General features: G+C 47.6%; 1 protein-coding gene across 1 annotated transcript in view; it reads right to left on the bottom strand.

Annotated features, from left to right (window-relative positions):
- Positions 1-15,000, bottom strand: part of vwa8 (von Willebrand factor A domain containing 8) — a 238,558-nt gene that overhangs the window by 95,465 nt on the left and 128,093 nt on the right. The window contains exons 11-12 of the mRNA XM_084309724.1: positions 14,671-14,805; positions 12,625-12,702 (exon numbers count right to left, since the gene is read on the bottom strand). Of these exons, the coding sequence (XP_084165850.1) occupies positions 12,625-12,702; positions 14,671-14,805 (213 nt within the window). The remainder of the gene's footprint in view (positions 1-12,624; positions 12,703-14,670; positions 14,806-15,000) is intronic.

The following is a 15,000-nucleotide window of genomic DNA, read 5'->3' as shown; positions in this document are numbered from 1 at the left end:
TACACACACACACACACACACACACACACACACACACACACACACACACACACACACACACTCACACTCACAAACACATATACACACACTCACACACACACACTCACAAACACATACACACACTCACAAACACAAACACATATACACACACTCACAAACACATATACACACACACACACACACACACAAACACATATACACACACTCACAAACACATATACACACACACACTCACACACACGCACACACACACACACACACACACACACACACACAGAAACACATATACACACACTCACAAACACAAACACATATACACATTCATAAACACATATAAACACACTCACAAACGCATATACACACACTCACAAAAACCACACATTCACAAACACACAGGTTTTTTTGTTTGTGTAACTGAGGTTACGAAACGGTAATTTCAGCTTCAGTTGTTTAGATGAATGCAAACCAGTGACGTTTTGAATTGGCTGAGAGGTCGCAGATACAGAAACAGTGACCTGTCAGCCTCATCATTTACCCCAGAAACATTGTTGTTGCTAATCCAACATTTTAAGAAGATCCAGAAGGGGGGGGGGGGGGGGGGGGGGGTTCTGCCCAGAATGTTGTGTCTGATGTAGAATAGGAGTTTCTCAGTGTGTCTGACTCCACCAAAACCTGCACGGACTACAACGTATGACGTATATCATGCCAGTTATGTCATAATCACGGCGAGAGTCTTCCTCACCCCTCCTCCTTCCACATGGGCAGCATCCGAACCCAGCATTCCCACGCTGCCAGAGGGACATCAATCAGCGCGGCTGTGAGGGATTCCCTCATCAACAAACCCCTACATCAGCCCACAGATCCTGTTCTCCCTCGTCGCAGTGTTAACCCCCTGAGGTCTAGCGTTTCTAGCTCCGAATATTCTCTTTTTTTTTTGTTACATAATGTAAAATTACAGATTCATACCTTCAAAATAAGCCATCAATTGTCAAATTTGAGACGATAGTTTTCAATCAATGTCCTATCAAACATTCTGGTACAGTCATTACCAATTTGCAGCAGGAGCCTCTGAAGAGAATTCAGTGAATTCAGCTAATGATAAGGGAACTACACTCCTTCCCAGAATGCAATGTGATGTCAATGTCAATGTCAATGACTAATTCACACCATGAAACAAAGGCCCAGCAGGGAACAATTACGGCTGAATGGGGGTATAGTGTGACTGATCAATACAGGCAGGCCTACAGCAACACACACTTTGATTTGATGCCATGCATACACACACTAGATAGACAGAGGTTTAGATATTTAGATAGATATATAATAGTAATATAATAGAAAGAGAGAGAAAGAAAGAGAGAGAAAGAAAGAAAGAAAGAAAGAAAGAAAGAAAGAAAGAAAGAAAGAAAGAAAGAAAGAAAGAAAGAAAGAAAGAAAGAAAGAAAGAAAGAAAGAAAGAAAGAAAGAAAGAAAGAAAGAAAGAAAGAAACAGAGAGAGACATTTATAATAATAATAATTATTATTATTATTAAATAGAATCATTTTCTATAGGCTTGCCGTGGTAGTCAGTGATACTGGTGTATACACACACTAGATAGACAGAGGTTTAGACATTTAGATATATATATATATAGATATATAATAGTATAGTAATAGATAGAGAGAGAGAGAGAGAGAGAGAGAGAGAGAGAGAGAGAGAGAGAGAGAGAGAGAGAGAGAGAGAGGGAGAGAGGGGGGGGGGGGGTTATGATGATTCCAAGGGCCCAGCAAATGCCCCAAATTTTTTTATAGATTGGGGGCCCCACATTTTTTAATAGATTGGGGGCCCACAAATTGATTCTTTCATGGGGCCCAGAATCTCCAGCTACGCCCCTGTGAGCGCACCTTTCTACTCTAGAGAGCTGTCATCACCATGATGCGCGCTTGAATGAACTGCGAGATAACTCATAACTCGTACACACACGCACTCTGTCTCTGCCATACAGTAGTTATGTTGTTTTAGCGCGACGTGGGTATATACACGGGCGAGGATGAAAAGCATGTTAGACTACTTTTAATTCATAAATTAACGTTCGGTCTGGTCCGCGTGTATTCTCGAGAATGATAATAATAATAATGCAGGACCTCTTCAGATTATATTATCAACGACAGACAGTGAGAAACACAACCCCCCCCCCCCTCTCGCGCTGAAGAATATGCATATTAGATCACTCAGTGATTAACACCTATGCGCTGTTTGTGTGTGCGCGCGTGCATGTACGTGACGCGTTGTAGTTTCGGGGAATACAGGGATATTTAGAACTATACAATTTAGCAAGAATTAAACATATTTACAAGTCGTATTACGTTTAGCAAGTAAGGATACATATAGATTACACTATATGCACTCGAAATTGTCTTTGTTCTATTTTTACAGATTTTTGAAAAACGGGACTTCCTGAGCATTTGTGAGAGATTCTAATTCTTTTGTTCTCCGCCCACGGGAGCAATAAGCCCTGTTGACTCCTAAGGGTAATTAACCTAACAACCTAGGTACGACGACGCACACTAGCCTTGCTACTCTCTCTTGTTGCCTGCCTTGTCCTAATATATGTTCTCCCTGTGCCCAGGACCACCCACCTGCACCTGCTCGCGCCTATTCGCACATTCCTGTACTGTTATACCTGTCTGCTTGGTGCCTACATTAAAACCAACCTAAAACGCTCCATTCTCTCTCCTCCTGTGTTCTGCTATTGGGCAAGTTAGGGCACCATGTGTATACTGCACTTTGTGTGTACTGCACCTTGTGTATACTGCACCTTGTGTATACTGCACCTTGTGTATACTGCACCTGGTGTATACTGCATGTTGTGAAGGATCAGATTAAACCGAATATATATATTTATTTATGGATATATATTTAATAGTATTTGTATATCGTTTGATATCCCTTGTATATTCCTTGTACATATATACGGAATATCCCTTTATTCTACTACAGCCCATAATAGTTCATTCTCTTATTGGACAAAAGGACCAGGCGCCAGGGACAAGCCCCTGGCGTTCAAGTTCAAAGGTACCGACGAGACATGCCTTTACTAGCCTCAGCTCCGCGCAGGAATACGGCTACCGAAAGCAGAGCGGCACTACTTGTCCACTGTGCATATAAATATGGCGCAAGAAATGTAGAATTCCTCTTAGTCCTTTACCCTTCTACCCAACTAAGTAACAAGACGTGAAGCCTCACCCCACGATACCGCGTGCGGTGTAGTACGGCCTGTTTGGCCTTAGAATAGCAGTGAGACCTTGTGCGAATTAATAGCTGAATTGCCAGAGTTTGGCACCGTATTTCTATTAAGTAATAATAGTCTATTATGTATGGTGCATCGTTCGGTTAGAGTTCTAAAATGAGCAGCACCCCCATCGTTTCCTCGCGTTATCTAGAGTCTTAACCAGGTTGGGCAGACCACGCGTGGTGCTTTCATCCGAGGAGTTCTGGGCGAGGACGAGTGGACCTGCACATTGGATTACCTACCCCGACGACTGCTGAGCCCTATACGGCATGGAATATCTATTTGCTTTGGTGCTTTGATTTGTGGAGCGGATAATCGCCAACACCGGTGAGTGTTGGATTTACCCCGAGAGGAGCCAAGGTGAGACGGCGCTCAGACCAGACTGAGGTCGCCTCGCTTCTTCTTCGTTGTGGACCTAAAGCTACAGCTACAGCTATCGTCTACAAGAGAGCCCAAGTGTATTCATCTGTGGATCAAGGTTCTACGGGCACTGTGTTCTGTACCTGAACTCTCCCTGGAAATCGTTGACCAGACGGGATACAGCCGACGGCTCTCCTACCCCCCCTACTGGCTTACAACCGGCGGGACCCCTTCAGTATATTATCCAGCTATAATCATTAAGTGACCATCGCTATAATCCCCTAAGAGCCAGGTTGTATACTTGCTTCCTGTGTAACCAGAGATTGGACATTCAGTGTTGATTTGCATACGAGTACTCATTTGCCTTACAAGAGCATTCAATTCAAATCATAAATGTAATAAGTAACTATTATATGTACCTTTTGCTATATATTAAATATTTGACTATTACCTTTGTGTGGACCTGATTTCATATGTGGGAAAGTGTTCATCATACTTAGATATCGTGTACTGTATGGCCAGTAATTAAAGTACATAGAGCGGTAGTGGTTTAATGATACCATACTTATCAATACAGTCAGGGAATTGTACCCCTCAGTTACAATTGGTCCTTCGAGCCGGATGGTAATTAGTGTAATATTAATATAGTGGTATTAATATTGAAATGGCCTATGATGAACACTCCACGAAACGGTCCTCCTAAAGTAGAACGCCCGCAACGTAGACAACAGCCACCTCAGTACTTAGAGGATTACGCCGTCAGTAAACTACCTAGCCTTCTACAAACAGTAAACGCAGTAAAAGTAGAAAGTAAAATTATGTCCGACCCTATCAACCAGGATACCCCGACCACAGAGGCCCTAGTGGGTTCTAATGTAACTGACCAAGCTCACGGTGGGGACCAGGAGGGAACTGACACGACTTTACCCCCCGCCAATACCGAAGAAGTAGTCCCCCCAGAGCTCCGGGAGGAAGACAACCCTCCAGAGGTGGAACTCTGCACGGAACAAGATGAGGAGAGCGCCGAGGAGATAGAGCTCCAGGACTCCCCAACGAGTACAGCCAGGAGCGGCTCACCTCTACAAGCGTCTTCCCCCAGCGAAGCGGAGAGGATGCTGTCACAGGCGTTCTTCGCCAGCCTGACAGCCTCTACCGAACGCGATCGACTTCAGGGTGAACGCGATCGACTTCAGGGTGAACGCGATCGACTCCAAACACAGCAACGGAGCGAAGAAGAGCACATACGTCTGGAGCTGAGACGCCTTCAGACGGAAGAGAATATGGCAAGAGACCGGGCCGACGCCCAGCACGCCGCTGCCGGTGCCCAAAGAGAAGCAGATCTCACCAAGCGCGAAGCCGAGCGCGACAGACTACAAGCGCAGCTAATGGAGCAGCTGATCACCAGGGCAACACCCCCTCCCTCCACAAGGGGTTCCAGAGCCTCGTCAAGACACACGTCAAGGGCACCCTCCCCTAACCGAGCAGGCGACCTTGAACTCGACCACCAGAGAGAGTCTACACCCCCCTCCGAACTCATTCCCCGACCGGTCCAAGTGAGACCCAGCTACAAGGAAGGAACGGCGGACACGGCGGAGAGGCTAAATAAACGACTACAGGATCTAGATGACCTGGCAGAAGAAGAAGAGGGAGAAGAGGAGAGTCAAGCCCGACAGCAGCACATTACTCCACAGGACCAGGAGGTCCAGTACAGCCCAGGCTATACCCCCGCGGCTCTGCGCTACAGACCCCCGACTCGATTCACGGGTGAGCATGACGCACGACCAGTCCCGAGGAATAGCACCTGGACCAGCGGGCCATGGTACCCCGCCAGTACCAGCCCACCGAGAGGCGTAAGAAGAGACTCACCCAGGAGGCCTCTCTTCCAACGCTCACCGATGTGCCAGCCATCCATGGCGTCATACATTGGCACACCGACGTTTCCAGACTTCACCCACGAGAATCGAGCACAGTACACGGAGCTCCGGATGTGCTTAGAGACAATGATGGTGGATGTCGCTGATGAACGCCACAAGTATGCAATATTATTGAAGCACCTGAAAGTGCCCCGAGCGCACAACATAGCGCTAGCCTATGCCACCTCTACGACCCCATACACCGCGGCTCTAGCAGCGCTGGACCAGAGATATGGACGTATATGGGATTACGTAATACAGGAGATAAGGCATATCGACCGCCTACCCCCAGCAACAGACAATCGCTCACTAGACGACCTGTCTATAAAAGTACAATCCCTGGTAGGGATGCTGGGGGCGCAACGAGAAAAGGGTATGCACGAACTATACGCAAACTCGAACGTCGAGAGGATTTTAGAGAAGCTGCCGCCCGCCCGACAGGAGCGATTCAGGCGGCAAAGAGACCACCGTGATCCTAACGGTCCCGAGCCATCCCTCCTAGATTTAGCCGACTTCCTGGCGAGAGAAGTCAGCAGCCTACGGCTGGATACGTTCGTGCGGAGCACGCCAAGCTCCAGAGAGGGACCTAGGAGAGTAAACGATGGCCGAAGATCGGTGACTGTCATGCACCAATCAGAATCAGTACCGAGCAGCAAGAACCACAGTACCCCCTCGACGAAAGAGAAGTGGAAGATGGTGTGCCCGTACTGCGAGAAGGAACACTGGTTGTCACAATGTGACCAGTTCAAGAAGATGACCGCTGAAGAAGTAAGTCAGTGGATAAAGTCCAACAGGCGCTGTTACCGATGTGCGCGCAGTCACATGGCAGCCGAGTGCCGCCTAAAGAAGAGGTGTAGTCGGTGTGACGGAGCCCATCTGGATGTCCTACACGACAGTAACAAAAGAAAGCCTGCACCATCCAACAGCACCAAGGCAAGTGTTATGTACATTGACCCCGCTAGCAGCAGCGGCGCCCAGGTGCTCTTAAAGGTGGTCCGTGTAACACTGAGTTACCAAGATAAGGTCATGGACACTTACGCCGTCCTTGACGACGGGTCAGAGAAGACCCTTCTCCTCGCGTCCGCTGCGGCCCAGCTGGGGCTGCGGGGGAGCGAGAACCAGATGACGATTCGGACAATAAGAAGAGATCTAAAGACGATAAAGGGCGAGAATGTCTCCTTCACTATCGCAGCAAGCAGGCAGCCAGAGAGACGGTACAGGATTACTAATGCTTTCACCAGCCAAGAAATAGGACTATCGCAGTACACCTACCCCATCGCCAAGCTGACGGAGAAATATGTGCACCTGCGTCAACTACCTATACCGCTCATAGACGGTGCCACCCCGACCCTGCTGATAGGCTCCGACCATGCAGACCTCATAGTCCCGATAGACCGGGTCCATACAGGACCCAGAGGTTGCCCTGCAGCAGTCGAGACCCGCCTAGGATGGACATTACAAGGCCCCCTCGCCAAGTCTCTTAACCGAACAGCAGCCACTAGCTGCCTCCACTCCAGAGCGACAGAAGGAGACACCACACTCCTGCAGCATGTAGAGAGGCTATGGACACTAGAGACAATGCCCTTTAAGAACGAAAAGAAAGATATTCGTTCTAAGGAAGATATCTACGCTATAGCCCTCCTCGAGCACGGGACAAAGAGAGTCAACGTCAACGGAGTGATGAGATACGCAACTCCACTCCTGAGGCGAGAGGGAATGCCCACCTTCCACGCCACAAAAGAGGCGACGGAGCGGTATCTATTGAACACAGAGCGGCGCCTAGCCAAAGACCCCGCTCAAGAAGCTGTGTACCGCGCTGAGATTAACAAACTAATCACAGCGGGACACATAAAGAAAATTGACTGGCGACGTCGTGCGCTGCTCCGCGCCTCCCTGATCAAAGGCGGCTTTGATCTCAGGCAGTGGGCCAGCAGCGACCCGCAAGTACTGCGCCGCCTCTCCCCCGAGGACAAGGCCGCGAGCAGCGATACCTGGATGGCGACCATCCCAGGAGAAGCCCAAGAAATGACACTAGGACTAGTCTGGCGCTTCAAAACAGACTCGCTCCATTATAGACACAAACCCCTGATCAAGGAGCAGGGAAGGTCGACGGCAATACCGACCACCAGACGGAGTGTATACAGAACACTCGCCAGACAATATGACCCGTTGGGATGTATTCTACCTTACACCACCAGGGCAAAGATGATTGTAAGAGCGCTATGGGACAAAGACCAGGGCTGGGACGACCCCATACCCGAACACCTTGCATCCACATGGAGAGAGTGGGAGACGGAACTCCGCTCACTCCCCGGTGTTAATATACGCCGCAGCTACTTCCCACCCACAGTGAGGCCAGAGACATGCAAGATCGACCTGCACGTATTCAGCGACGCCTCCGAAGTAGCCTACGGTTCGGTGGCTTACTTGCGTGCCCAAGAGGAGGGAGGAGAAATACATACTGCTTTCATCCTGGCTCGCTCAAGAATAGCCCCACGCAAGCAACAATCTATCCCGCGCCTAGAGCTCTGCGCAGCCCTAGCAGGAGCGCAGCTCGCCACGTTAATCCAACGTGAACTCACCATTCCGGTGCAAAGAACAATCTTGTGGTCAGACTCCACGACCGTACTCACATGGATCCGGTCTGATTCGTGCAGATACAAGGTCTTCGTGGGAGTCAGAGTCACCGAGATTCAAGAGTTAACAGAAGTAACCAGCTGGCGGTATGTGGACACCAAACACAACCCAGCTGACGTCATCACCCGGGGAATGTCCCTGGATGACCTCACCCGTCCCAACCTCTACAGTGACGGGCCAGAGTTCCTCAAGCTCCCCGAAGAAGAGTGGCCTACACCCACCCCACGGGAGGCGAGCAAAGAGGAGGCAGAGAACAAGAAACCTATGTTCTGTGGGTTGACACACACACTCGTCCCCACAGACCCGGTTCTAGACGATTGCCTCACCCTAGAGAGTGCGCAGCTAAAGACATTTCTGTGGCACCACCCAGAGGTTCAGCCCACAATTGACATTTCAGCAGCTGACTACGAAGAAGCAGAACTCCTTCTACTACAACGAGCCCAGAGAGACTCGTTCCCCGATGAGCTAGCTTGTCTACAGGGAGCAAAGCCCGTCCCATCAGACAGCAGACTGCTTCACCTGGCCCCCGAGAGCGACGCCCATAATCTCATCAGAGTGGGTGGTCGTCTGCGGAGAGCCCCAGACCTACCGGATGACGTTAAGTACCCGATAGTCTTGAACAGCCGACACAAGGTCACAGAGCTGATCATAAAGAAATACAACGAGGATGTGCACCACGCAGGGGCAGAGAGAGTCTTCGCAGAGATCAGACGTCGTTATTGGATACTGCAAGGGAGAGAAGCAGTGCAGCGCTTCCAGCGAACCTGTCTAGACTGCCGTAAGTGGCGCGCGCAGCCCAGTATACCCCGGATGGCTGACCTACCTCCCTGTCGCCTCCGACTCGGCGACAAGCCCTTCCACTCCACCGGTATGGACTGTTTTGGCCCGCTGTATATAAAGAGAGGAAGAGGAACCGAGAAGCGGTGGGGTATTGTATTCAAATGCATGACCACCAGAGCGATACATATCGAACTCCTTCCAACCATGAGCACAGACTCATTCCTTATGGCCTTCCGAAGATTCACATCACGGAAAGGAAAACCGTCTACATTGTTGTCTGATCACGGGACAAACTTCAAATGCGGAGAAAGAGAGCTGAGAGAGAGCTTCCAAGCTATGGGCCCAGAACTTAAGACCCACCTCGCTCCATCCCAGATTGACTTCCAGTTTAATCCCCCGAACGCACCTCACTTCGGTGGAACCTGGGAACGAGAAGTACGTTCCATAAAGACAGCCCTGTACGCCGTGCTTGGGGCCCAGACTGTGGCGGAAGAAGTCCTAATGACAGTCCTCACGGAGATCGAGGGAGTATTGAACTCAAAGCCCCTCGGTTACGTCTCAAGTGATGTAGCAGATGTCGACCCAGTCACCCCCAACACCCTCTTGATGGGGCGGCTGGACCCCGCGCTACCACAGACAATGTACAGGCCTGAAGAAGCGAACGGCCGAAGAATGTGGAGGTACAGTCAAGTACTGGCTGATAAGTTTTGGAACAGCTTCCTACTCCACTACCTACCGTCTCTACAGACCCGCCAGAAGTGGGTAAAAGAGAGAGACAATTTGACAGAAGGAACAGTCGTCATGATCATCGACCAGTCACTACCCAGAGCTATGTGGCCGGCTGGCCGCGTAAGCAAAGTGATCACCGGTGCCGATGGAAAGGTCCGAGCAGCTGAAGTGCTCGTCCAAGGACGGACTTACACCCGACCCGTGGCGAGGCTAATAGAACTGCCAAGGCTCCCTGATACTATTGATGACGACCATGACCCTATGACTTTGTGAGTTGACTGACCCTTACAGCGGACATTGAGTAGTGGACAGTGCGGTTAATCTGTCTCTGCTCAGCTAATTAGGTGGGACTAATTAGGGGGCGGCTGTTGTGAAGGATCAGATTAAACCGAATATATATATTTATTTATGGATATATATTTAATAGTATTTGTATATCGTTTGATATCCCTTGTATATTCCTTGTACATATATACGGAATATCCCTTTATTCTACTACAGCCCATAATAGTTCATTCTCTTATTGGACAAAAGGACCAGGTGCCAGGGACAAGCCCCTGGCGTTCAAGTTCAAAGGTACCGACGAGACATGCCTTTACTAGCCTCAGCTCCGCGCAGGAATACGGCTACCGAAAGCAGAGCGGCACTACTTGTCCACTGTGCATATAAATATGGCGCAAGAAATGTAGAATTCCTCTTAGTCCTTTACCCTTCTACCCAACTAAGTAACAAGACGTGAAGCCTCACCCCACGATACCACGTGCGGTGTAGTATGGCCTGTTTGGCCTTAGAATAGCAGTGAGACCTCGTGCGAATTAATAGCTGAATTGCCAGAGTTTGGCACCGTATTTCTATTAAGTAATAATAGTCTATTATGTATGGTGCATCGTTCGGTTAGAGTTCTAAAATGAGCAGCACCCCCATCGTTTCCTCGCGTTATCTAGAGTCTTAACCAGGTTGGGCAGACCACGCGTGGTGCTTTCATCCGAGGAGTTCTGGGCGAGGACGAGTGGACCTGCACATTGGATTACCTACCCCGACGACTGCTGAGCCCTATACGGCATGGAATATCTATTTGCTTTGGTGCTTTGATTTGTGGAGCGGATAATCGCCAACACCAGTGAGTGTTGGATTTACCCCGAGAGGAGCCAAGGTGAGACGGCGCTCAGACCAGACTGAGGTCGCCTCGCTTCTTCTTCGTTGTGGACCTAAAGCTACAGCTACAGCTATCGTCTACAAGAGAGCCCAAGTGTATTCATCTGTGGATCAAGGTTCTACGGGCACTGTGTTCTGTACCTGAACTCTCCCTGGAAATCGTTGACCAGACGGGATACAGCCGACGGCTCTCCTACCCCCCCTACTGGCTTACAACCGGCGGGACCCCTTCAGTATATTATCCAGCTATAATCATTAAGTGACCATCGCTATAATCCCCTAAGAGCCAGGTTGTATACTTGCTTCCTGTGTAACCAGAGATTGGACATTCAGTGTTGATTTGCATACGAGTACTCATTTGCCTTACAAGAGCATTCAATTCAAATCATAAATGTAATAAGTAACTATTATATGTACCTTTTGCTATATATTAAATATTTGACTATTACCTTTGTGTGGACCTGATTTCATATGTGGGAAAGTGTTCATCATACTTAGATATCGTGTACTGTATGGCCAGTAATTAAAGTACATAGAGCGGTAGTGGTTTAATGATACCATACTTATCAATACAGTCAGGGAATTGTACCCCTCAGTTACACTGCATATTGTGTATACTGCACCTTGTGTGTACTGCACCTTGTGTATACTGCACCTTGTGTATACTGCACCTTGTGTATACTGCACCTTGTGTGTACTGCACCTTGTGTATACTGCACCTTGTGTATACTGCACCTTGTGTGTACTGCACCTTGTGTATACTGCACCTTGTGTATACTGCACCTGGTGTATACTGCATATTGTGTATACTGCACCTTGTGTGTACTGCACCTTGTGTATACTGCACCTTGTGTATACTGCACCTTGTGTATACTGCACATTACATTATGTATACTGCACCTTGTGTATACTGCACATTGTGTGTACTGCACCTTGTGTATACTGCACCTTGTGTATATACTGCACCTTGTGTATACTGCACCTTGTGTATACTGCACCTTGTGTATACTGCACCTTGTGTATACTGCACTTTGTGTATACTGCACCTTGTGTATACTGCACTTTGTGTATACTGCACCTTGTGTATATACTGCACCTTGTGTATACTGCACCTTGTGTATATACTGCACCTTGTGTGTACTGCACCTTGTGTATATACTGCACCTTGTGTATACTGCACCTTGTGTATACTGCACCTTGTGTATATACTGCACCTTGTGTATACTGCACCTTGTGTATACTGCACCTGGTGTATACTGCATATTGTGTATACTGCACCTTGTGTATATACTGCACCTTGTGTATACTGCACCTTGTGTGTACTGCACCTTGTGTATATACTGCACCTTGTGTATACTGCACCTTGTGTATACTGCACCTTGTGTACCGTTTTCTTTTACTTTTACTCTTAGTACATATTCAGATTCAAATTTTGTATTGCCTATATTTATTGTAACGTATAATATAACAATAGGGCATACAGACCTTCATCTGCACCTTTGTTTACACCGTTTAATTTTCTCACGTTTTTATATTCAGAGTTAATTATATTGTTTTTACACTGTTTATTTTTTTCTCATATTTTTATATTCAGATCTAATTTTATTGCCTGTAGTTATGTGTTTCTACTATTACCCTGCCCATACCTGTACCCCCCCCCCCCCATGCTATTATGACCCCCCCAAATTTCCCCAATTGATCAGACAACTGTACATGGTGCTGTAAAAGGCGGTGGGTGTGCCGGATGCAGCGGTAGATGAGTGTGGTGAGTCGTTACCTGGTAGAGCATGACCGGCTCTATGCTGTAACCCAGCATGTCGGCAAACTCCCTGGCTATCACCGACTTGCCACAACCCTTCAGGACAGAAAAACAGTGTTATTAAATGTGAGCGGCTCATGTTCAATGTGTGATTCTGTTTATGTCTCTGTGTGTGTGTAGTCTAGGCCTGTCCCCGACTAAGGATTTGTATAGTCGACTTTGATTGGCCAACATTTGACGATAGTTAACACTTTGGCTGCCTAAGGTTAAATTCATGATATACCATAGATTGCCAGCTCTATTTGTCTATGGAGAAAGTCCCCTTCTTTGCAGGGCTATAACTTTTTAAATTCTATTGCTACATTGCCATTATTAGGGCCCATTCAAAGTCCTATATGTATTGTTCATTGTGTAGCAACGTTAAACTTTTTCATTCACATATTCATAGTAAAGTATGGTCTAATGTATAAGTATGTTTTCATCTCTTTCTGCAGCTTTCTCCAGAACGTGATATATAGCCCCAAATGCATTATATTGATGATGAAATACAGTTTGATGGCAATCAGCGCGATATAAAAAATTCCAACTAGACGTACTTCTAGAAGTTACTACACGTCATCTGATGTTGACCGGATGGGCGAGGGGGCGTTTATAATTCCGTGGGCAGCGTTATACCAATCATCTAATGTGGGTCAAATGTTGATAATAGCAGTTAGTATCGAAGACGGTAACGTTACACGCTGAAACTCACCCCAGTCTCCGCGCGCCGTTGGGCGATCATCGTAGAGTAGAAATCTTATCATTATGGGATATATTTTTACCCGGTCCATCTCCAGCTTGTATAATGGTATATACGTCCAAATCATGTTGTTTATCGAGTTATTGCCAATCGATCACTGTGTAGCGTGACGAGCCAGAGTCCCATGACCTATAGCGAGCGCCCGGAAGTACTACGGACGTCTAGCACAACCTCTATGGCACATCCTGTTTGGCGATTGCGCCGATCGGCCACCAGATGGCGCTCCTGAACCGCCAGAGAGCTCAGTGGGTCCTGCTGGTGGATCTCAGGCCAGCGGAGGGGACATATGAATCAGATCGCAGATTTTTTAAATATTGATATAAGGACGCTGTACAGCGTCCTCCGGCAACTTGAGCATGGCCCGCAATGACGTCAAAAGACGTTTCATGGCAGTCAAAGTGTTAACATTCTTTTTCTCATTCCATTCCATTTGGGCTGTGGGGGGTTCTTAATGTCTGAAGGAGTCGACTGAAGGCTTCTTGTCCTCTGCGAAAGCATGCAATTGGTCCTCTGGTTACATCTTGATATTTGTCTAGTCTAGTGTGTTCATTAGACGGGTGAAATCCTCTTTCAGTGGCTCTGTGCCCGTTTTCTTAGGCAATTAGCCTCTCTGGTATGCACGCCATTAGCGTTAGCCACGCTTCTAGGCCTCTTTGCTTTTGGAAAGAATGAGAGGCAGTCGACTATGGCTCCTTTCGATCGATTAGTCAACTATTCGACTAGTCGAGGTCAGCCCTAGTGTAGTCACTGCTAATCGATTATATGATATTGTTTTTACTTTAATAGCGAACGGGAGGTAATCAAACAAGTGAGCTACCTGGCTAATGTTATTTCCAGGAACAAAAGCATTCATTCCGAAAGTTACATTGTTGGTGATTGAAATGTCTGACGCTTCCACGTTTACTTAATAGCGAACGTGAGATAATCCAACAAGCGAGCTAGCTGGCTGCTGTCATTGCTAACAGCTAACGCTAGCGGACCAGGCTAGTGTATTTCCAGCTTGTCTGCTTGAAATGCGTGAGCTTGTTATGCTACTGTTATACTACCTGGCTAGCTAGCAAGCTGTACCCTGCATGCCATTCAGTGGTTTAACAGTTAATAGGCTCCCTCTCAATACACTACACAGTGCAGGTGCCGGGAAAAATATGCCGGGAAAATATATTTTATATTTACAAAACGATCTTCGCATAAACTATTCGTTTTTTTTTATAATTGAATGTCTAAAACCGATGCCCATCCCTAGTGTGCGTGCGCGCTATAGCTACCTTGGCCCCTATCAGACACATGTCTTTGACCATGTGCGACTGCATCATCTCGGCCAGCAGATGGGCGTGGCTTGGCGTACTGATGAAGGCGGGGCTACTGTTAGGTGGGCGGGGCTCCCTGGTGCCTGCTGGGACCTGCAGTTCAGAAAGAGAGAGAGGAAACAGCGGTCAGAACAATGAATAACAACACTATTATATCACATTGCAGACCCAATAGTCTTTCAACCCCTCTCTTGGAGAGAGCATGGGAAATTAACACTGAACATTACTACATTTCGATAATTGCCTGGGAATAAATTGCAGCTTCGCTACGTGCATTATCATCATCAT

The sequence above is a fragment of the Notolepis coatsorum genome (genome assembly GCF_963971535.1).
Source record: "Notolepis coatsorum genome assembly, chromosome: 3".
In the NCBI taxonomy this organism is placed as follows: domain Eukaryota; kingdom Metazoa; phylum Chordata; class Actinopteri; order Aulopiformes; family Paralepididae; genus Notolepis; species Notolepis coatsorum.
Note: the sequence above shows the minus strand (reverse complement) of the source record. Positions and strands in the feature narration are given on the sequence as shown.